This window comes from Pocillopora verrucosa, chromosome 5 (assembly GCF_036669915.1).
Source record: "Pocillopora verrucosa isolate sample1 chromosome 5, ASM3666991v2, whole genome shotgun sequence".
Classification (NCBI taxonomy): domain Eukaryota; kingdom Metazoa; phylum Cnidaria; class Anthozoa; order Scleractinia; family Pocilloporidae; genus Pocillopora; species Pocillopora verrucosa.
The window spans coordinates 6,741,915-6,764,659 of NC_089316.1; the positions used below are offsets into that span (position 1 = coordinate 6,741,915).

General features: G+C 38.6%; 4 protein-coding genes across 4 annotated transcripts; 3 read left to right on the plus strand and 1 right to left on the minus strand.

The window, feature by feature from the left end:
• The first annotated feature begins 952 nt into the window (after window positions 1-952).
• On the plus strand, window positions 953-7,825 carry LOC131772022 (HCLS1-binding protein 3). Its single transcript, XM_059087932.2, has 6 exons — window positions 953-1,063; window positions 2,181-2,346; window positions 3,136-3,405; window positions 4,582-4,883; window positions 5,703-5,984; window positions 6,743-7,825. The coding sequence occupies exons 1-6, from the start codon at window positions 1,038-1,040 to the stop codon at window positions 6,945-6,947; spliced, it is 1,251 nt and encodes a 416-aa protein (XP_058943915.2). The 5' UTR covers window positions 953-1,037; the 3' UTR covers window positions 6,948-7,825.
• Window positions 7,826-8,369: 544 nt separating this feature from the next.
• On the plus strand, window positions 8,370-11,889 carry LOC131772011 (splicing regulatory glutamine/lysine-rich protein 1-like). The gene is made up of 5 exons (XM_059087923.2): window positions 8,370-8,525; window positions 8,858-9,093; window positions 9,720-9,904; window positions 10,593-10,706; window positions 11,380-11,889. The coding sequence occupies exons 1-5, from the start codon at window positions 8,386-8,388 to the stop codon at window positions 11,524-11,526; spliced, it is 822 nt and encodes a 273-aa protein (XP_058943906.1). The 5' UTR covers window positions 8,370-8,385; the 3' UTR covers window positions 11,527-11,889.
• On the minus strand, window positions 11,827-19,760 carry LOC131772048 (tRNA-splicing endonuclease subunit Sen2). Its single transcript, XM_059087959.2, has 13 exons — window positions 19,563-19,760; window positions 18,404-18,506; window positions 17,910-17,967; window positions 17,574-17,718; window positions 17,059-17,396; window positions 16,534-16,663; window positions 16,325-16,378; window positions 15,786-15,924; window positions 15,265-15,301; window positions 14,443-14,575; window positions 13,610-13,643; window positions 13,432-13,487; window positions 11,827-12,573 (listed from the first exon to the last, which is right to left on the minus strand). Exons 1-13 carry the CDS (start codon window positions 19,758-19,760, stop codon window positions 12,511-12,513), a joined length of 1,488 nt encoding a protein of 495 aa, XP_058943942.2. The 3' UTR covers window positions 11,827-12,510.
• Window positions 19,761-19,900: 140 nt separating this feature from the next.
• On the plus strand, window positions 19,901-22,410 carry LOC131772026 (uncharacterized). The gene has a single exon (XM_059087935.2). It carries the CDS (start codon window positions 19,964-19,966, stop codon window positions 21,905-21,907), a length of 1,944 nt encoding a protein of 647 aa, XP_058943918.2. The 5' UTR covers window positions 19,901-19,963; the 3' UTR covers window positions 21,908-22,410.
• Window positions 22,411-22,745: the final 335 nt, after the last annotated feature.

A 22,745-nucleotide genomic window follows, 5' to 3' on the forward strand; every position in this document is an offset into this window, starting at 1 on the left:
CGGAGGGGCAGAGGGGCAGAGGGGTAGAGGGGCAGAGGGCCTAACCAGCGTTTTGAAGCAACATGGCTTTTGCATATTTACGCACACACGCTTGTGAGATTACTTATCATATATTGTTCGTGTATTACGCAATGAGACAGTTAACAGGTCTCGCAGTGCACGTCAGGAACTATTAGGAAATAACTATTACGAAATATCACACCTCAACTTAAGTCATTATGGAGGATAGCTTATCGGTACTATCACACCTGGGAGCCAACACCCTATTTCTTAGCGGTATGTTAGTAACCATAACAACTCCGAAGTAGGAAGCAAGTCACCATGACATCACTGGAGCAGGATATGCTGATACCCCAGATGTCAGGAAGAGAGGATAGGACTGACGCGAGACAAACGGTGTGATTACGCCCATTTATGTAGCAGTCTCTTCCTTTCCCATTACGGTATAACGCTATCGACACTGAGCAGCGACAACATAATCATAACTTTTTTTGACGAGAGCTTTTTGTCATTTTCAGAACAAGAGCAGTCCTCGACGTGATCCGAATTACTAAGAACTGAACAGAGAGATTCTAACAACTAAATGTGTTGAATTGTTCTTTTATCTTAACAATAATCCCCAAAGGTTGAAAAAATTTTGGGGAATAACTGTTAGATATTTTAACCTAGTGTTTCTATTGAAACTGGCAAGACAAGAGCCGGTAGAGGGGACGTCCTGCGCATGTTTCACCGACATCAAATGATAGCGAATCACGAAAAATCGGAAATCCGACTGTAAGGTTCGTGTACCGCGGAAAGCAAAAAAATTCACAGTTCACGGGGTTTTAATTTCGTATTTCTATTGGTCACGAAAATCCCGTAGCACGCAATAACCCTCAGAGCCAAAGGTTTTGTAACGAGAGGGCCTAGGGCGGGACTTCTATGTCACGCAACAATCACGCAACATACTGTGGGCAGGAGGGCTGGACAGTTACTGTAGGTGTTCATGGAAGAAGCTTGCAAATGAAAGGGGGAATTATCGGCGAAATCGTATCATCATGACTTCGGTAACATTGACTAATCGGTAAGATTTTTAGCTTAATTTTTTAAAAGTGTTAATGGGCATTTCAAAGTTTCCTGTTAAGTGTAATTTCGCTGAAGATGACCAACGAGACTTCCCATTCTTATGCTGTCCATCCGAAGAAGTCCTGCTTCGATTAAACACTAGTGATCCTTGATAGCGGTCTTCAAAATGAATGACACAGACGCCAACCCAACCCTAGTTGAGCCCTTTCTTTGCTAACTTTAAAGGAAATCGTAATGTGATAGTCAATATCACTGTTCTTGTTTGTAGTGATATTGTTTAGTGACTAATTTTTGAAAAAATTTGTGTTTATCTTGATTATTTGCTCTGCATGATTGCCAATTGGGACAGAGTTGGCCTTAGGGGTGGCATAGAGGGCAGAACTGGAGTTGTTCCTCCTAGAGTGGGGTTGTTGACAAAATTATGTACAGGGATGCATTACATTTGAAAACCACTGTGGGCTATTGGGACCACCTGCAAAATGATAGTTACCAAATAGCAATGTATGCCCCAGTTGAGATTATTCGGTTTGAATGTAATTTGGTATTGATAACATTAATTGGCCACCAGTAAGAGTTTCAAAGCTGATGTTTTGAGCATTAGCTCTTTGTCATGCACTCTGATGAAGGGCTAACAGTGTTCAAGACATAAACTTTGAAACTCTTAATGGTGGCCGATTCATGTTATCAACTTACTTGATAATACCAATGTTATTATCTTGTTATACTCTCCCACCAACACAGCACCACAGTTTCTTTAGAAACTTCCCCCTTTTATTAGTTTGAATGTCCTTGATGCAAGGACACAGTGAGTGAAAAATCTTTCCAACAAGTCTCTGAGGCCAGTTACTGCCCACCTTGTGAGAAGTGAAAGTTTTTGTGAGGAACTGTCTCTGTGATCAGTTGCAAATATTGAAACTGGCTGGAAAGCTGCCTCTGATCACTATAAAAAAATTTGTTGTGGTGGCAAAGTTTTATTGACAATTGCCCTCCCACACGAGGTAAAGTTTTTCATTCTGCAACTTGTTTTAGAGCAGTAAGACTTGGCTCTGCATGTTTAGTGTAGTGTGTCAGGACCTGTCATCTTTTGAATGGCTTTTCATGTCTCATTTTCTCAGGGAACTGAAGAACAAAGCAACTGGTGTTGATATTCTGGTGCCTCAGTACGAACATATCCCAGGACCATTTGGAGGATCAGTTGATTATCACATAATTGTGGTCACACAGTTGTTTTACTTCAAAACACCCACTAAACACAAGGAGTCTGATATTGTGCAGTTTATGGTAAGTGCAAAAAATTACTTAACTCTTTTACACCCTAATACCAGTATGCATATTCTCCATGCTGTTCTCTTTACATTTCCTGAGGTGCTGACAAGGAGAATTTGTTGAATCATCAAGAGCTTCCTTATATGGTGATCATTTCCTTTATTCTCATGACCTTACCCTCAGGGTTAATATTATAAGGAGAAATTAGATGCTAGTTACTCTTAGAGGTCAAAGGTTGAATAAGAAATTTTCATCAAATGTAAGTTATGTTCTTTTTCTCCTAACTTAAACCCTTAACCCTTGGCATAAAGTCAATCGCTCTGACGAAGGGCTAACGCTTGAAGTGTCAGCTTTTTTACTCTTTACAGAGGCCAATTTGCATTTTCAACTCAGTTGTTAACACTAATATACCTGCTATACTCTCTCGCTGATGCAGCATCACAGTTTCTTTAGAAACTCCCCCCCCCTTTAACCCTTGGCATGTTACTCTAAACCATGGAAGTATTGATCATGGAAGTGAAATAAAGTGTACTGTCCTGAGTCAAGTCAGTTGATTGGGTATTTTTTGTCACAAACCATGGATTTAATGCTTTTGTCTTAAGTTAATTCTTTAATTCTAAGATCTCATTTAATAATTCTCCTTACTGCCTGCCTTGCAACTGTAATTGTAATGTAAGTTCAGAGAATTTAGTATTGGATCACCTATAAATTCTCTGATAGATATTTTTATTTATTCCTATCACTTTTCTACTTGGTAATTGTGATTTTATGCATTTTGTACAACTTTTTGGTAATTATTTATAGATACCACAAAAGTATGAAGTGTTTGAAGAGCTGTGCAATAAGTTGACACAGAAGTTCCCCAGTGTTGTGTTTGATACACCCCCAAAGAAACCATTTTTGATCAATGATGCAGTGATCAGCGACTGTCGCCAGTACATGCAGGATGTACTACAACAAATTGCCCGTACTCCTAAACTTGCCTGCAGTTCACTGGTTCTTGAGTTTCTTGGTGCAAAAAGAGGCCATAAAGAGGTGAACAGATTTGAGGACACTCATGGCATAACAGATAAGGTACCTTATATGTATGTTTACACAACCCTTTAACTCCCACATCAAATTTGTAATTCTCCTTACTGTCAGCCATACAATTCTTATAATGTTAGTTCAGAGAATTTAGTATTGGATCAACTAATTATCCCCAAATTGATATTTTTCTCTATTCTCATCACTTATCTTGTTGATATTGTATTGATGTTGTAAGGAGAAACTCTATCTTGGTCACTCATGGGAGTTGAAGTGTTAATTGACTTGACCCCTTCAGTGGGGCTTTTCAGAGCCAATGTGAATAAGTGAAAGAATGAATAAACATAGTGTTTATAAAAATCCCAACTGACAAGAGGCAGATCAGCTTGCTATTTAACAAATTGACAGTGGTTTAGCATGGTCTGTACTCTTACCAACAATGATATTTGTCATCACAGTGGTCAAAATGTTTTAGATTCACAATGTGCAGCCATTGCTCATTAGGTTTTATAAAATCAAACATGAACTCCCAAGATGTGATTGTTATTCTCCTCTATAGCTGTTATACTTTTCCTAGTAAATTATTGACGAGAATTTGGTGTTAGGTCAAGATGACAACTTTGATATGATAAGTCTGAGTATTCTCAATACCTGATTTTTGGATAATGTGTATATATATATATATATAACTGCAGACAGTACTGTTTAGGCCTTCTGGGCCTCATCAGTGCAGTGCTGATGCTAGGATGGAGGTAAGACCATATAGCCACCCCAAGTGATCTCACATATGTGGGATCATCTAAGCCATGCCAGAGTGCTCAAACTAGAAAAACTAGTGAGCATGCATAATGCTAGCAGCAATGACTCATCCTAGTAGAGTGCTCAATTTGGACATGAAAGCAAAGCTTTGTATGCCAAAGAGCTATATCTATCTATATATATAGGTAATTTAGTGTTAACAACTGGGTTGAAAACGTAAATTAGCCACCGTAAAGCTTTTTTACCCTTTACGGTGGCTAATTTACGTTTTCAACCCAGTTGTTAACACTAAATTACCTGCTTTACTCTCCCACTGACGCAGCACCACAGTTTCTTTAGAAACTTACCCCTTTATATATTTATATATATATATATTACACATACATATGCAATAAGGAGAAGTTGCATGTTGATCACTTCTGGGAGTCAAAGGGTTAACTGTAATTTTTATTGCACTTAACACAGGATGAAGACACTGCTACAGGAAAGAAAAATACGCAAGAAGAGATAACTGATGATGTTGACCTATTTGCCAGTGCTGAGGGAAAAGATGACCAAACTGAAGATAGGGAAGAAGAGGACTTATTTGCTGCTGCCAAATCATCTGGTCCTCTTTCTAATTTGGGGGTGAAAGGCTTCTCTATATTTAGCACTGATGATAAAGATGATGCTAATGATGAAGATATTAACAGTCTGTTTGTACCAGCTGGTGCTGAAGAGGGAAACACAGTCAGTGTTGATGAAGAAGATAATTCTGAGCTTCTAAAGTGAGTTTCAAACGTTGGTTGTCCTGTTCTTTGTATTCTTGTCAGTGTTGTTGTTTTTTTTTTGCCTCTAATCTTTATCAAAACTAGCCTTGTGAAATGGCTGGTTGTAGAAAATCTAGAGGATAGTGTTCTGTGTAGAGTTTTTACATAACCAGAAAGTAACTAAGTATTTCAATCCATTTCTTTATTCTGAAAAAATATATATATCCATAGAAAAACCCATGACTGCATGAAACATTCATAACCAGTTCATTTTGCAAAACCAAAAACCATGTGGTCACACTCAGCTTTTGGTCAATTTGAGGTAATCTTTTGTGGAGTGAGGCATTGTACATTTGTCAAATATTGTCACTCTGATTCAGTATATCAGATCGGCTTGTTTGACATCATTTTTTATTGGCTGTTAGTAGCTAGTAGTGGAGGTTGCTTGTTATTGGTCAGTCTTGATTTTTTGGTAAAATTTGGTTGTTCAGTGTGGTTCCTTTATTTTTCAAGTGTGGCAAACATGTTTGTATGGTACTGACTATAAGTTGCATCTTTAGAAAAGGGCCTGTTCTGAGTTGGTAAACCAGAGTTTGAAAGTCATCATGTCATAGTAGTTAATGCTCTTGATGCACTATCTTAGTGATATTTAAGTTAATGTCACTGGCTGCTAAATGCAGAATTTTTCAATTGTTTTAAACTGGGTTTGCTAAAAACGGCCCAGGGTATGCTACTCCTCTCTATGTTTCTGGATTTATTGTCACCTAAACTTTTCTTTAACTTCAGTTTTTGGATCTGGGAAGTTGTGTTGTTCATTTTTCAATTCTTTATAAACAGGATTGAAGACGACTTAGACAAACTTTTGACTGTCAAAGCTAAACCTCAGAAGCCACCCAAACCATCACTACCTGTTGCAAAGCCTCGTCTTAAGCCTAAACCTAATCTAAAGCCCAAACCGACTCCGAAGCCCAGGTTTGTCGAGGCAGCTGCCGGGGAGAACGAATTATTTGGATCAGAAGATGCAGAAGCTGCCGATCAGAAGACCAAAGAAACATCCGCTGCAAAGGGAAAACCTGGAAGTGAAGACTTGTTTGATCAAGCAAGGAAACATTCTTTTAGGTATGACTGTTCTGTTATTGTGAGCGCTTTTCGATTGAGTGATGTGAAACTATATCTAAAGTAATCCCAATAGTTATTCAGAACGAAAGCGATCAGTCATGAAATAATAAAAGAAATTTGTTCTGCTGTCATGTGATTGTGGAGCATGGGAAAAATCTGAGTCACCCACGAGGAACCTAAACCGCACTTTCGGATTCCGCGCTCCATTTCTCTCACGCTGAGCCACAGAAAACTCTATTGTGAACTGGGCAATTACTAGCTCAACATAAGCTCCCTTGTGTCGCTCACCAGAGTTCTCTGCAGCGCACGGTAGGGTTCCCTCGAGGGAGGAGAGAGGAAGAGTGAAGACCCTGGGAACAAAGTTGTGTAGTACAGTTGTGCAGTAGTTGACAGTTGGTGCGTGAAATACAAAGGTCAAGGTTTCGATTCTTCATGGAGACTCAGAACTTTATTTCGGTTTTTGTCCCATACTTAGGTTGTTCCAAGGTAAAAGGTAGCAAAGAGTTTGAAAAAACGAGAGGTTTCCGAGGTCGGGTCGGGTCGGGTCGGGTCGAGTCGCGACCCGACCCCAATCGTGGTCTCGTTCCCAGAACTTCCACGGCCAAGCAGTTGTAAGCATTTCAGGTACTGTTAAAGGATATGGGTACTATTTCGGTCCTTTACGCCAACTGAACGCTTTACGCAGGTAATCCGACGCTCGATACAAGGTGAATAACGTCTTCATTTATTAATTTTATTCTTGTCTAAAACCCCTTTAGATCATCATCCCACGGAGAGGAAACACTGGACGACATTTTCAAAACGAAGTCACGAGCAGTTTTTGAGACAGAAGACGATGACGACTTATTTAAAACAGCATCGACAGCCGAGAAGCGAAACGTGGAGGAGATGAGTGTGGATGACATAGCCAATTACATTCAACAGAACGAGGCTGACTCGAATGCAAAATTAGATTTATTTTAAAGATAGGCTCCAGGATTTTATGAATAGTTTTATATCTATCAACACAATTAATAATTGGTACAATATTAATTCCCAGGAGATCCCCAGTAGAAAATGAAGGGATATGGTGACTCTCTTGTGGTTATAAAACTTTGTCTCACCCTCATCCTCAGGATCTTTCTTTCCCAAAGTTGAGATGGCGCTGCAGGGTGCGTGTTTCTCTGCCGCGAGGAATAATTGGAACGAGTAGGAGAGAGTTTTGCTGGGGGTCTGGTGCCAATAAATCATTACTAGTGCTTGAACTAGACCCCTGAAAGCCAGTCCGCCATATAGGAATAGCCGACATTTTCCGAAAATCGCCCGACTAGGAAACTCTTCACTGGTACTCCTCGGTTGCTCCTATAGCTGGATTTATGCTAAACCTCAGAAGACCTCTCGCCGACTTGCGTTACCCAATACCTTGTACTTCCTCGCGGGCTAAGAAACACCGCTGCTGAAGCGCCAATAATGAGGAACTTTCTCGGAAGACAAAGAGGATACAAGCTCAAATATTCCATTTACAAGAGACATCGTATAAATAATCGGTGGATGAATTCATGGAAATTTTTTCCGTTGTCATCGCAACGAGTACGTTTCAAGACAAAATCTCCCAGAAGAAGTGAGTGCTTTGAAAATTAGGATCTAGAAACTTTGATCATAAAAATCACTCGGAAAAGCGTTTCAGATATTATGAGATAGAGGAAAGGTTCATGAAATAGTCCGAATTAACCACATTTCTATTTCTCTTGTATCTTGGAGATTTCTTCTGTCACCCACAAACAATAGATGAAAACACTAGAGAACTACTACAAATAAGCCATTTTTGGTTCAACACAAATGAAATAAAAGTATGAAATTAATTCGTTACTTGCCTTCTAGTTTGCTTATGTTATTAATCCTTACTATCTGCCTGCGCGCCCGCCTCAGCATTTTTCTTTTCCGTTGGTTTAATTCTTCTGTTTATCAGTGTACCTCACCCTCTGTCTGTCTCATCTCTGTGCCAACTCCTGAACTGTTTCCTATTTAGCTGGTACGATCAGTCACTATCTATCATCTGGAGAAGGGGGAATTGGGATGGGGGAGTCGATGGAGTTTTCCTTTGTCTTGATAGAATTTACCTGATCCCTCCATACTGAACAAACAAACAAAAAAATTATTGCCCCTCCCCTCCCCTTTCATTAGCAGTTAATTGGCAGTCACTCTTCTATGGTTCTTTCTTAATACTCTGTTGGCGACAACTCCCCCCCCCCCCCCTCGTTCCCCTTGAAAATTACAGGGTCCACCCCAAAATCCTCCAATTTTGAGCAGTCACTTGATATTGTATGCTACACCTACTCAGTCAGCCGAGCATGGAGCATGCTATGATAATCTAGTCAGCGGATTCATTCATTTGTAAAGGACGCCATCAAACTAAGCCATCATGCCAGACAGATCAGGAGAGAAATCAAGAGAGAGATCAAGAGAGAGATCGAGAGAGAGATCTAGAGAACCTTCTGATCGGAAAAGGATCTCTTCTGCAGTTGTTGTATCCAAATCTTTCCAAAAAGCCCACGATAAAAGGTAAGTGAAATGCGTTCAGATCAAGCCAACCGAAGAACAGATAAGCAGATGGCTGGCACAAGCGCGCGTATTTCGATCCTTTTCTGCAAGAATACTACCTGCCGTGTTATATTTATCCCTCTAAAGATTTCCATTTACAGTTCAGCTTTCCTTAGTAGGAGATTTAATTCCTGGATATGTTTGTGAAAAGTCGAAAAACTGATTTATATGAATTGCTTATGCTCAAACTATACTAAACAATATTAACTTTTGTCAGCAAAGATCCCGCGGTCGTTTCGAACATGTTATTGGGTGTATTATTTTGTTTTGTTTTGTTTTTTTTTGTTATTTAGAGATTCTATTAAAGAGAGAAGAGGCTACAGACAGAGATCTCCTGATAATGACCGTGAATCAAACCGAGGAGAACAGAGACTCCATATGGACCGGGATGAGAATAGAAGAGAGCATCGAAAACAGAACATAAGTGAGCGACTTGGGCAACGACCAAGAAAGAGTGATTCCCAAGAAGAACGGGAAGACAACGAGGATCCCAGCACCAGTAGATGGAAACAGAGAAACGAGCGTTATTGTGAGTACAATTGCCGAAAAGGTTCTTGGATTCATACTATTCTCTAGTAAACATGCCAACCCAGATCACCAAAGAACCTTCCATCACAGGCGCCTGCATTTGACCCACTCCCCCTAGGTTAATAGTTGTTTCACCCTGGAGACATCTCCTTATGTCTCTTCCAGGAGAGACAAAAAAGAAATCAGAAAGGTTATTAGGAGAAAGGAAGAAGAAGAAAATGCTGATGAATTGAACACCAAATTCTCAGAACTTAAATTTTGAGATATGTGTTGCAGACAGTGTGGAGGGTTGCCATTTATATTTAAGGAGCAATGGCGTGAAGGATGCTTAATCTGGAGATCCCTCTTGCAAATCTGTCCCCCTGCCTCAACTGGATTTTTTTTCTCAGCTGGTAGTCCTTCGTTAAACTCCTTAATCAGGCTGTTAAATGCTCACTAGTAAACCCCAAAGAGGAATTTTAAACAATTTGTTCTATAAAATGATATGTTTAACTGTTTTTTGATGTATTTAGTGAAGAGAAGCCTAAACTACATCATCACCAAGTAGTTATACATTTATCCATTTTGTTACGAGACAACTATGGTCAGGGTAGCCCTCAATTTAACAAATCTTATCCAATTTTACAGCTCAACAAGGTAGAGGAGCAGTTTCAAATCCAAACAGACGCACGGTGTTTGATCGGCTAGACTCAGGCCCACCTCGAGATAGAGTGTCCAACAGAACTCAACAAAGTGCAGGGTTGTGGGACCAGAGAATGGTTGAAGTGGATGTCAATCCACAAGATGTGCCACGAGGAAAACGTTATTTCATGGTGTGTATATGTTAGTAGTCTCTTGAGCTGCACATGTTTGGCAGAGCTGAGCCACAGAAGGGTCTTCGAAGGTTCCAGACTTCACTTCCCCCCCCCTCCCATTCAGATCAGTGGGTTTTCTATCACCTTGCCTCACATCTAAATTTTGCAAAAACAGGATTTCTAGTTCTTACTTATTTTGAAGTATTTAGATCATGCTTGCCTTGAACTATTTCCCAGCTTGTGTATGTTTCAGTATGAGACAAAATTTTTGTGTCTTCTAAATCTCCCCACCCCCCTCCTGCAATCTAACATTCTTGGATCCACCCCAAGCTAGTCCTAATTGATGAAATAGTCTCATGAAATATTTAGAGAGTCCCGGATCTAAAATATGTCCCTCTTCCTGCAATTATAGCCTGAGCTTTAGCCAGCATGAAAATTATATCTGAATGATCTTTCTCAGTAGACCTCTTCAGCTTTGATGTTTTGTTTACTCATTTCTATTGAGGTTTCAAACAAAAGTACAGGAAGCTAGAGAATACTTGAATCTTTCAAAGAAAAATTAGGGGTTCAGCTGAGGAAACAAAAGTCTAGAGATTGGTAGGAATTGTCTTAACAAGCTCAACATTGTTCCTTTAACCATAAAATCATGGTCTAAACCATTGTCTAAAAATTTTTCCTGACTTTTGTTTATTTTGTCAATTATTAGCACGATGATCGTGAATTACCTAGAAGGCAGAAATCTGACAGATCAAGAGCTCGTTCAAGAAGTCCATTGTGGGTTCATGATAAGTTTGATGACCTTAATACAGAGGAGATTAAGGTAAGAAGTCTTTCATACCTTGCCTTTCATTTGTTATCATGTGTGATTTGATGGATTTTGGGAGGGTTAATTTCATCTTCTTCACTGAAGCCTATTAGAATACTGAAGGGAAACACCAGGCTTTTAATGCTATCAAGTAACTGAGGTGCTTTGGCTCTTAACCTTTTTAAACCCTTAAATCTGTTATAAGTTTTCCATACTGTTCTCCATTTGTTTTCTATGGTGCTTACAAGGAGACTTTGCTTTACAATCAAGAGTCTCTTGACCTTGGAATCATTTTTTTTTTAGTGTTGCCTTTCTGTGCTAGTTACTTTATGGGAGTGAAAGTGAGATGTAGTGCCCATGCAAGATGACCCTTCTGGTACAGCTGTTGGTCAGCTTATAAGCTCTTTCCTGCAACCATATGTAAAGGAAGGGATGTGATTGATGCATATTGGGTGGGAGATGGGGTGGGTAGCCTGCTTACTTGGTGGGAGGTGGTGCTGACTTGAATCCATAGAAGTCTCCTCCCCCCACCCCCAGATACCCTCTTCTCTGAGCCATTCAGGCTGTAGGACAGCCTTTCCGAAATGGTTTGTGGATTGAGCTTCAGAGCTAGCATTCTGTGTTACGTCCTGGTTGTTGCTCTGTAATTCAGTTACCCAAGCCCATCTGTCAAATTTTCTATTTTCAGAATGATGATGAAGCAGCTCAAAATGATGATGATGATGGCGATGATGATGCCGCAATAGAAATGCAAGACATTGAAGTCTCACAAGAGGAGCGAAGGGAGAGATCCAGGGATGGGCCCAGGCATAGAGAAAATCAGCGCCACAACTAGTTAGCCTTATCTGTAAGGAGCCTGTCTCCTATACATATTAGTTCAGCAAAAGGTTCTGTAGAATTGTGGGGTCATTTGAATCACTCACATTAATGAAGCACTCCATGGTCCAGAAGAGGCTAAACTGCATTCTCAGATAAATCTCTCTTTTTCAATTATTTTAAGGGAGCAGTAAACACAGATCTTGCTTCTTGACTCCTTGGTCAGACTCCCAGTAAATCGTGAGTTGTTCACACTAATAGCGCTTTCATCTAGAGAAACGCTACATTAACATCTTTCAATGATTTAATCACTTTCTTCCATTTTAATCATGTTTTGTAACCATCCATTGTATTTTTTTTGGATGTGAGGTACGTTAAAATGTCTTTGTAGGACGCTCCTTTAAATAGTATAGTTTATTTAATTCATTAAAAAAAAAAACGAAACTTCATCCCACATGTTGCAGAGTATTTTGTGATTTAGCAGCAAACGTTTTCTTTAACTTAGTTATAAATACACGCTTGAATCACCAGAGTAGAGGACACATGTCATTCACGGCAAATGCACACTTAAAGATATCTGCATCACTGTTTTATACAACCAGTTGAGAGAAAGACCTCAAAAAGGTCCAGGCAAACGTTATTCAGGGGTTTTTGTTCTCACACTAATCAGCTGTCAAACATTAGACGGATACCCCGACGGGAAACGAATTTGGGTCAATTGAGATTGAAGGGAACACCTTTTATTATATGACAAGGTAGTCCTGAGGTAAATCCGAGTGTTCTGATTGGTTCTTACTGGGCCGGATGGTGGCGGAGAAGTGAACACGAGGGACGATTGGATCGGGACGCGTGACCCAAACTTCCTTCCTTTTTTCGACCCGACCCGAGCCTCTCTCTGAATATGGAAACGAGATCTTATCGGGAAGCATCTTAGTCGACACTGTTACACTGTTTGGTCGTTGAATGCATGGCAGAAAGTTGGTTGTAGGTGGTTTGATCCGTTTCAAGACTTTTCTTTGTCTGGTTCTCGTGCCCTTTCAGGAATCCACCGCCTGAGTACAACTTCCTGCAAATAATGAACAAAGAGGTGCACAGGTACTTTGTTTTAACACTTTAAAAACGATGGTTGAGGTAAATGGATCAAAATTAAAAGCTCACACAAGTAAAAGAATATTACACGAGTTTTCAATAACTTGTTTTCATAAGCGTTTACCGATGATGCAATAGGCGGTTATGCCGTGCGGTGCCGTAAGGCGAAACCCAAACACGAAAGCCTGCATAGACGGCGGAGAGAGGTTTGGTAACCGACTTTTATTGAAGCTTTTAAAATCGTTGTACCACCAACTGTAACTAGCGTGGTAAGAAATGAATGAAATGAACTAACAACTAGAGTTCACACAATTACTAGAAATTTCTAAAATTGCTGAGCCATAAAAATCGTTATACCACCAACTATAAATGGCGAAGTAGAAACTGAATAACATGACAGCTAACAACCAATTTAAAAAAATGGGAGGGCCATTGAAACACGCAGGATGGCTAAACAGGGAGCCCAGCCAGTTACTTCAGGTTAAGTTGAACTGCCTGTGACATGGGTCTAGGCCGACGATAGGCATTCTTTAAATAGTTTAATTGAAAAAAGAATGAGAACTGGATCAGGCGCAACTTTACTCCAAAAGAAAAAAAAAAAGGCGTTTATGAGGCGCGTTTTTTGCAAGACGCGCGTTTCTCATCCCAAGGAAAGATTTAAGACGAGTTGAGGAGGGATTTGCTGGGATCAGAGCGAGACTGCTGACACACTTCTCACCGGCTCGCGTTGATCAAGGCCTCGTACTTTCCCGCGGGAGAGGGGACGCTGGTATATCGTTGAAAAATACTGCTAAGACAACATGTTATTACTTTTTACAACAAGGTTAGCAATTACCTGTATTTTAAATCTTGAAATACATTTTGGGGAGGAAAGTTCTTCATTTTTCATGTCTAAAGACAAATACATTCTTGAATGAATGGACAAGTAAAGAAAAGTAAAATGAACAAACAAACAAATGACGAAAAAGAAAGCCGTACACCAAAGGGGAATAATAAAAATGCTTATTTCTAACCTGATGGTTTGATGACATAACAAATCATCAATTCCTGAAATAGAAGGGCACATACATAAACTTTGTGCTGAGTATAATTGTAACAATTAACTACTATTATAACTTGTTAGGATAAACAAGAGAGAATAAACTTTTATCGCCCTTGTATTACGGAGCTTAACGAATAATTTTCGTCCCACCAAAAGCAAACGTCACCACTCTCACGTAGGCTACGTCAAAAGAAAACCAGGATTGTATTTTAAGGAGGAGAGGGACGGAGGTGGAGACTCAACCAATCAGATGCAGAACTAAAATAAAGCGTGACGTGGTCACTTGCGTTTTCCCGGGCTTTGGGTAGTTTTCTTATTTTCAATGAGTTCTCATTGGCCCCTTAAGACATTTTCTTTGTTTCGATTGGCCGTTGTGATTACGTTGGCTTTTGTTCAATGCAACTCAGTCGTAAAAGGTTGTCATCTGATTGGTTGAGAGGTTGGCGCGTGTTTTCCAGACCAATCGTGGTGCATAGTTTAGTCAGGGGGAACCAATTTGAGCAGTCAGATTAATTTTGACACGTTGAAAGACGCGCTGACACTCATACGCTATTCCTGATGCCATCTACAATCGTGCTCTGTTAACGTGCAACAGCGGCCGTCGGTCAAAAATCGCGGGTTACAGTGCACTGTTACCCGCTGACGTCATAAATTAGCCAATGCTACCCGCTAGGAGACTGTTGACCCGAAAAAGCTTTACCGTTCAATATCATGTGACCCCAAAGTATTCAATGAGAGCATGCGCTAACTAAAGCTACTAAAACAATGACATTTGTATGCATTAGAATAAAAAATGGACAATACCTTAGCTGCATGTTCATTGACACGCCCTACTCCACACAGCTGACGCCAACTGAGCTCTCTAACTGAGGTGATTTTAGCACTTTTTTCTGTATCCTCACGTTGGTGATCAACCATTTGTACAATCACAGAATAGCTGAAAAATGATAAAAAAGAAAAAATACCAAATTGCAAGCCTTGTATTGAACCTTTCGAGGAAAATGTTATCTTAACAAGTGTGGCACAAGATACTGGTAAGAAACATTTATACACAGCTCGAAACTTAATTTCTTTCTTTCACCTGCAGCTTTTCAGTTTGTGCTTAAAAAAATCGGACACGATGCACAGAAAAATATCAATACTCGTGAGAGATGAAAAACGATAATTACGTATTATTACAGTACACTGCGTAAACATTTAATTGCGTAGTCTGATCGTCCGGACAGGGGCAGTCCTGAGAGGGTCAATAGAAGTAACTGACTTTAAGACAACCAGAGCAGTTCGGGCCCTTAAAGAGTCTGTTGTTTTTCTTTAAGAGTGCTTCCCTCCACCTTAAAGGGATTGTCATGGAAATTTGGACACCGGTGGGGTATTACCTCAGATGAAACAGCATAGAGAAAACCAATGGGAAGTCACCCTCTTGACCAATCAAATGCACGACTAAAACTAATTCCGACTTAGTTTTGACTAAGTTACTTGAATGTATTTTCTTGCACTTCAAGCTGGTTGCATGAGCTCTAATTGGCTCCATGGGATATACAATCATATACACATGATTTTTAACTGACAACCAGCCTTAAACCTTATCCAAAAGAATTCCACAGTAAAATATCACTTGCAACATACCTTGAATGATAAAACGGCATACCCTCCTTATAAAGAACTGCATATCAAACAGAAGTGACATAAAACCAAATGAATAAACTGACAAGGAATTTAATCCTAATAGTGAACTTAACCCTTCAACTCCCAGATCAAATTTGTAATTCTTCTTACTGTCAGTCATACAATTCTTAAAATGTTAGTTCAGAGAATTTAGTATTGGATCAACTATTTATCCCCAAATTGATAATTGTCTTTATTCTTATCACTTATCTGGTTGATATTGTATTGATATTGTAGGGAGAAATTCTGTCTTGGTCACTTATGGGAGTTAAAGGGTTAAACTAATCTCCTTTTACCCAGGAGGTTTGAAAAAGTGGAATTTAACCATGCTGCTTTTAATTTACATCAGACCTTTCATTTTATTCACACAAATTGAGTTGACCGAACTTCAACCATTTTAAATCAAGAACCCTTAAGCTGTAGCAGTCCAAATTTTCTAATTTTGTCCACAGACATGCAAACAATAGTATATGAAACCTTACCCAGGTCTGTTCCATATTTGATTCCCATTTTTGGAACCCATCCCTTGGATCTGAAGTAATGATATGATACATAATTTGGGATGAATTCTTGTTTAGCTTCACAAAAAGCACACCACATTTGACCCAAGGACAGTGGTTTCTAGATTGAAAAATGAACAAATTGTAGATTGTGAAGAGCGAGTACAAGACTTACAATCATGGGAAAAAAAGATTAACACAGAGTCTCTACATCCAGAGAATACTTCTACAATAAGAGGCCTTTGTAAAAAAGCCTAAAGATAAAATTGCAACAAATTCTGAGGTTACTGAGGCAGACAAATTCCAAATCAAAAGGGCAAAGGATGGAAATCACTGATGAAGATAAGGTAATATGGATTCACAATATTCAGTGTGGCTTGCAAATTAATAAATTGAAACACCTAGGCTAGCAAAGTTTTGGCTAAATTGAGGACTTGTTACAGTTTCCAAAAAAAATTGAGAGAAAGTCAGTTTTAATTAAAATAAGGAGATAAAGATTTTAAATTCTTGTGCATTCTTACCTTATCCTTGTCCAACACAGACAGACAACCAAGTCCATATGAAAGGAAAAATGCCTGCAAGAAGAAAAGAAATCTAGAATTTCAAGTATCTGATGGATGACATTTACTCTACAACTTAATGAGAAGAATTTTATGAAAAAAATGAATGAACTCATATTAACCATTTTCCAGTTGAATCTGTAAAATGATAGGTAATAAGCTCTACAAACCTCTTCTAAACTCAACTGTAAATGCTCATAGACTTTGTAAGGGTCATCTTGTCTTGTGGAGCATGCTTTGTGGTTTGTTCCTTTTGCTTTTGCGATGGCTCTATCATATTTCATTTGATTACTTTCAAGACTTGGACATACCAAAAAAGAAAAAATATATATGAAATACACTTATTCCAGTTAGATTAATGTTTTTGCTTTTCGTTATTAATTACTAGGAAAATACATTGATCATTAGTTTGTCTCTGATTAGTTAAAAATGTAATCTTGCACTTATATATCTATGTGAGATATGGCTGGTACATATTAAATGTTTGAAAATACTGTTGTGCGCATGACTGGTCCAGATTTTCATTGACAAATTATGCTTTGGATCCAGTGCATGTTTTCACTTTGCTTTGCAAAACTTCTCTGATCTGAGTTTCTTTCTCAGTGGTATATCATGTCATACTCTGTGTAGGACATAAGTGTATGTTGTAACGAGGACTGTTTAGACCCAGCAAAAGAGTCTTACTGATGTCTTACCGACTTGCACTTGAAGATCCACGTTTATTTCTCACAACATCTTGCATTACTTCATCCAGGTCCCTGTTAGTTATGCTTGCCTCGCCATTTCCGTTGGAATTACTAAGCACATTTCTATCATCATCATCATCATCATTGTAATCTAAATCATCATCATCCTCCTCTTCTTTGTTGTTGTCATCATCATCATCATCATCATCATCACCATCACCATCATCATCATCATCACCATCATCATCATTATCATTATCATTGGATTGTGTTTCAGTCTCTATTGTACCATTACAAAATTCTAATTGATTGACAGATGTGACATCTTTCAGTTTAGCAGTATCCACCTAACACAAAACAAAAAACTTGAGATTTCTGCAGATTGGTACTCAGGCTTCTAGTCGGTTTTTTTAAAACACAGCTTGTCACTGTGCATTAGGGTTGTTAATGTTGTTGGGATTTTTATTAATTCAAACAAATAGGTTCAGTCAATAAGCTGTCTGAATACACACTGCTCAACTTACATGCATTCTTTTTCTCTTTTTAGGAGAAGGACTAATTATTCCTTTCTTATTGAAAATTTTATCTCCTAGTGATTCACATGTCTTTTCATCCTGTTTACATGTTGTGCCAGTAGCTTGCTGCAACCACTGCTTGTGATTTTTAAATCTGAAAAAAAGAGAGAAAAAATTCACACTACTTCACCCAACTGAGCATGCAATAAATTGAAAAACAACAAAATTCATAGCCTTGTTGAATCTTAAAATTTTACCCAAAAAAAATTTAAAAAATTTAGGTAGCAATATCATAAGTGACTGCTTTGCTCCACTGTAACAGTACTTGTACAAAGTAATTTTTACCTCTCCTTCCTTACAATACGAAACTTTGACTGTCTTATTTCTCTCTCTTTTGGAGGTACTATAAAACATTGGAAATACATTGCAGTGAAATACAGATAGCATTAAGTAACATAACTGTGTAAGAAATAAAATAACTTTTTAAGCTGGTACTTAAATATCTTGTAATGAAATTAACTCTTAATATGTCTTAATTAAATATTAAAATTTAAGGCAACATATCATTGGGAAGCAGTCCAATACAGGCATGACAATTGTTCCTAAGCTGTGTTCACTAAGGAACTGTAAAAAGTCTTACAGGTGAGGAAAGGTAGCAGGCATCTCTTGCTCTTTTCTCTATTCAGTGGAACCACCCATTCTTATTTGGATAACCTGATCCTATCTACTTATCACTAAGATCCCCCACCCTCTCCCCCCCTCCACCACAATCCCGGTTACATGAAGTAACATCAGTAGCTCTTCTACCAGTTGACAATCTAATAGTATTCAATACTTACATCTTCTTAGCTTTTCTGATTTTGAAAATGCTTTCTGAGAAATATTTGAAATAGTTTCATATTCAGGTTTGCTTCTTGACAGAAATCCTTTCCCAAAAAAACCCTACAAAGAAAACAGAAATGAATTTTTGAAGATACTACATCTAAACATGAATTTTTTTTTTCCATTAGTCTGCTGAGGTTTAGAAATTGAAAATGCATTTGGAGAGGAGGAAAGTTGGTAAAATGAAGATGTAGCCATAATCAAAAAGTTGAAATTACATCAGAATCCTACTTGCTCAGAGTGCCAACCTCCTTGTAGAAAATCTCTTTCATTTTTAAATTTCAGATTAAGATTTTTCTCTTCCCCTCCCCCCTTTTTATTTTTTTTGCATTCACACACAGCACACATGATATAACAAATTAGCCAGACACATCAAAGAATGCTAATCTTGACATTAGAAAGCTGACGTAAAGATTTTTCACACACTTTTGTTGATTTGTTTTAACAGAGTTAAGTTCAACTTAGATGTTTTTGAGCTTTCATTCATGCATATTTGTCACCCCTTAGTTTGAAATTTTCATTCAACAAGTTTAATACATATCTTTTGCGGAATTTGGATTCTAGCCTCTCTTTATGTAAATAATTTTTTTACACTCCATGTCATGTTGTCATCATCATTTTTTTTTTCTGTGGTTGACTTCCTTATACCTTCGGTGAAATGGGAAAACACTTCTTAAAATAAAGGAAAATAAAGCTGAATACAGACGTGTGGGTCTTATGCCCAGTGCTGCTATTCACATGCCGATTGTGCAAAAAATGAGCTCTAGCTCAAGAAATTCGTCAACCAAGAAACAACTGCACTTATTTTAATCAAAAATTAAACATTTTCTGCAAGTTTCGTTGAATGAGATTCCAGCCAAATTTGGCCGGAATTTGAGACTACCGAGTACCAAGTATTTTGCAAACAATTCCCGGCTACTGAATGTACAGCTACACAGAGTCGGTAAAGAGCACTACTTTAAAAAAAGTGAATTTAATCCATAATTATGATCCAACGAAAAAGCAGAAGATTTAAATCGATGTACCAAAAGTATAAAATTTCAGGGGAAGGATGGGGAGAGTCGCCACACCTGATGATGACATCCACGACAGGCATGGAAATTCTCTGTAACTCACCATCTTGTAAAGAAAAGTAAGGTCCCCTGAATCTTCAATTACAACGCAATTATCTCTGAAATGACCAGTGTAATAATACCATCTATCGGTGGAAGATTTTTTTCCTGAAATACTTTGAATGGGAATGGGAAATGGAGCTTCTTTAGGATGGAATCTAGCGCCTTTCTTACGCCTAGGAATCCGTCCTACGTCCGCCATATTGATTCTGGTTTACATTGGGTTCTTCATATACGACATATGCTTCTTCGTTCCTGAACCCGCTGAAATGTACTGCTTGCGCATAAATATTAGGGCGGCTGCTAAGTCAGTTTGAAAAATGGCGGTTAGACCGACGGTTATCCATTGGGAATGAGTACAGATACTCACTTAAAAATTGTTGTAGAATCTGTGAGGCTGCTATCATGACTACAGGAGACCTAAAAAATAACCTTCGAAAGCTAATTTCTGAACTGAAGCAAATTAATTATCCTCAAACTGAACTCAACCTCAAAGGAATCGCCCAGGGGATTCCAAAAGCATTTCTTCCAATCGTTCATCATGTGTTCCTAGACTATTCTATTTTACTGGCACAGTACTTTGCATCCAAAGAATACGAATTTTACGGAAAAACGGATTCACGGTTCATGGAAACCGTATACAAAGTTCTTCGTGACGAGTTTGGCTACAAACCACAGCTTACAAGGGAGCAATTTCTAACGATTGGATTTGCTGAGAGAAAGATTATTTTTCTGTGCGCCATCTTAAAACTCCTGAGAGAGAAACATAATGAGCTCAAACCTAAAGGCGGAAAATTGATCAAGAAGAAAGCGAATCAAACTTCACAGATGAATGGCACCAACGTCAACGGAATAAGCAAGGAAACACATTTAAAGAAAGATGTTTCGACTTTCTCTGATCAGTTTGCAGGACCTCTTCCTCCTGACACGGACATGAAGAGGTTTCGGAGTAACGGAGAGGCTATGAAAGCTGGTTTGGGATTGAAAGAACCCCTCATAACTCGTGAGTTTATTGAGAGTGAGCACGAGAACCATTATATGTCGAAAGCTGAAGGAGTAGATGTAAACATTGGTAAATCAGGAGAAGTCCTGGCTGCTAAAACTAATCCATTTCCGTCAAATTTGATTGTCAAATCCAGTGACCAATCGCTCTTTGGTAAGAAATTTCCAGTTTCTCAAAATGTTGAGACTCGTTCATATTTGTTTGATCGGCCTCAAGTTAAATCGGTGACATGGGAAGATCAAGGTACAGACTCCCAGAGATTTCCCACTGAACGACCTGAAAAAATTATAGGCAAACCTCAACCAAACCCAATATCAGTACCAGTGAGCATCCATGAAATTCCTTATTCAGTGTCATCGCCAGAATATTATCCATCATCCTTTGAAGACACAGCCAACAGAGGAATGAATCCACATTTGGCTCCAGCCCCAGTTACCAGGACAGCAGTGCCAGAGCCAAGTCCAGATCTGATGCTCACGCCAACTGTCAAGAGCACTTGTTATGAAGCCATCCCCAATTCCAGCTCTGATTCACAAGTTTATTTGCATTCAGATGACAAAATTTCACATGCAAGAGTAGTGAGGCACCCAAAAGCCAGTGAAGGCAATACTTTCAATGGCTTTGTATTCAATCCAGGTTCTTCTGAAGAAAACCAAGTTCTCAAACAACAGTTACAAGAGCTACAGGAGAAATTTGATGGTGTGGTATTGCTGAACAATGACATGTCTGCAAGAGTTGTACTCTTGGAGAGTAAGGTGAGGTTACTGGAGGAAGCATGCCAAAGAAAGTCTGACTGTTATTGCAAAAATCCCTTGGCTGCAATATCTGCCAAGGAAAAAACAATGAAACAAGATGATGCACATGTGGTTGTGTCTGGTTTTAATATTCACGATGAAACAAGATCAACTGAACAATCTCACATGACTAGCCTGAGCATACCACCTAAAATAGTCGGGGGGATAAACAGTGCAGTGCACAAATCAACTAGCCGAAAACTGTTCAAAGAAACAACAACTTCTCTTGGCAATAATGATGCAGTTATTGAATCATCTTCTCATTCAGAAGTGTCTGATGATGATCATGGCAAAGATGATGATGATGATGATGATGATGATGATGATGGGAATAGTACTGGCAAAGTTAACAGCATTCCATCGGATCAGAAAGATGCAGATATCATCATAAGCCCCTTTCCTTCATCTTCAAAACTTTCAGCTGTATTTTCTGACCCTTCAACAAAGAATTCTGTAGTAAATGTCCACAAACGGCTCCAGGAAACCAGGGAGCTTCTCAGAAGGACAAACAGAGACTTTGCAACAAAGTTTTGTCATTACCAAGTTGAATAAAATTTATCTTCTAAATAACTGCTTTAAGTACTGTGTTTGTTTAAGACAGCACCAGTTGGATTTACCTTCAAGTGTAAACATGTACAGGTGCATTAATATGGAGCTCTGTCATCCATATTCTGTCTGGACATTGTACTCTAAGCTTTTTTTGACTATGGTGAATGTAAAATTTTTTCTAAGGAAATTTTCTGGTGAAATCTGAAAAGCTCTCCTTCTTACTAAGTTAGTGTTATTATGTAGAGTGTTCAATTGTGGGTGAATATAAGTTAAAATTGAAACATGATTAAAAATCCGATGCCTCTTTTTGTCTTATTTTCTTTATGCTAATACCAGCATACATCAGTCAGAGGTTACATCAGTGAAGTGCTAAAAAAGAATGACCAAGTTCATTTGATATTCAGAAACCACCTTCAATCAAGTCTCTTATTTGATTTCGAAACCTTCCTTTAGACATTACCATCACTACTGACTAGTTACATTTTGTTAAATCTCTTTGATCATGTTGTAATAGTGCATCCTCATTAAAATTGTTGCATGACTCTTTCACCTTCTTCTGGCTTCCTGTAGGGCTGTCTTTAAACATTTTGTGTAACATTGAGCCAGTCTCTGCTTGCTAATACTGCATGTGTCAATTGTCTATTTAACAGTGAATTTTGGAGGATTTACATGGTACAGGTTGTTTCAGGCAAAACAGATCGTGGAGTATCAATAAGGGATTCAGAGAATTGCTGCATAGCAAGTTGCAAGATGGAAAATAAGCTGCAGTAACGACATCCTTAAGGTAAATTAATACCATTGATAAGTACCTGCATCTTCATTTGATAACCATCACTTAATT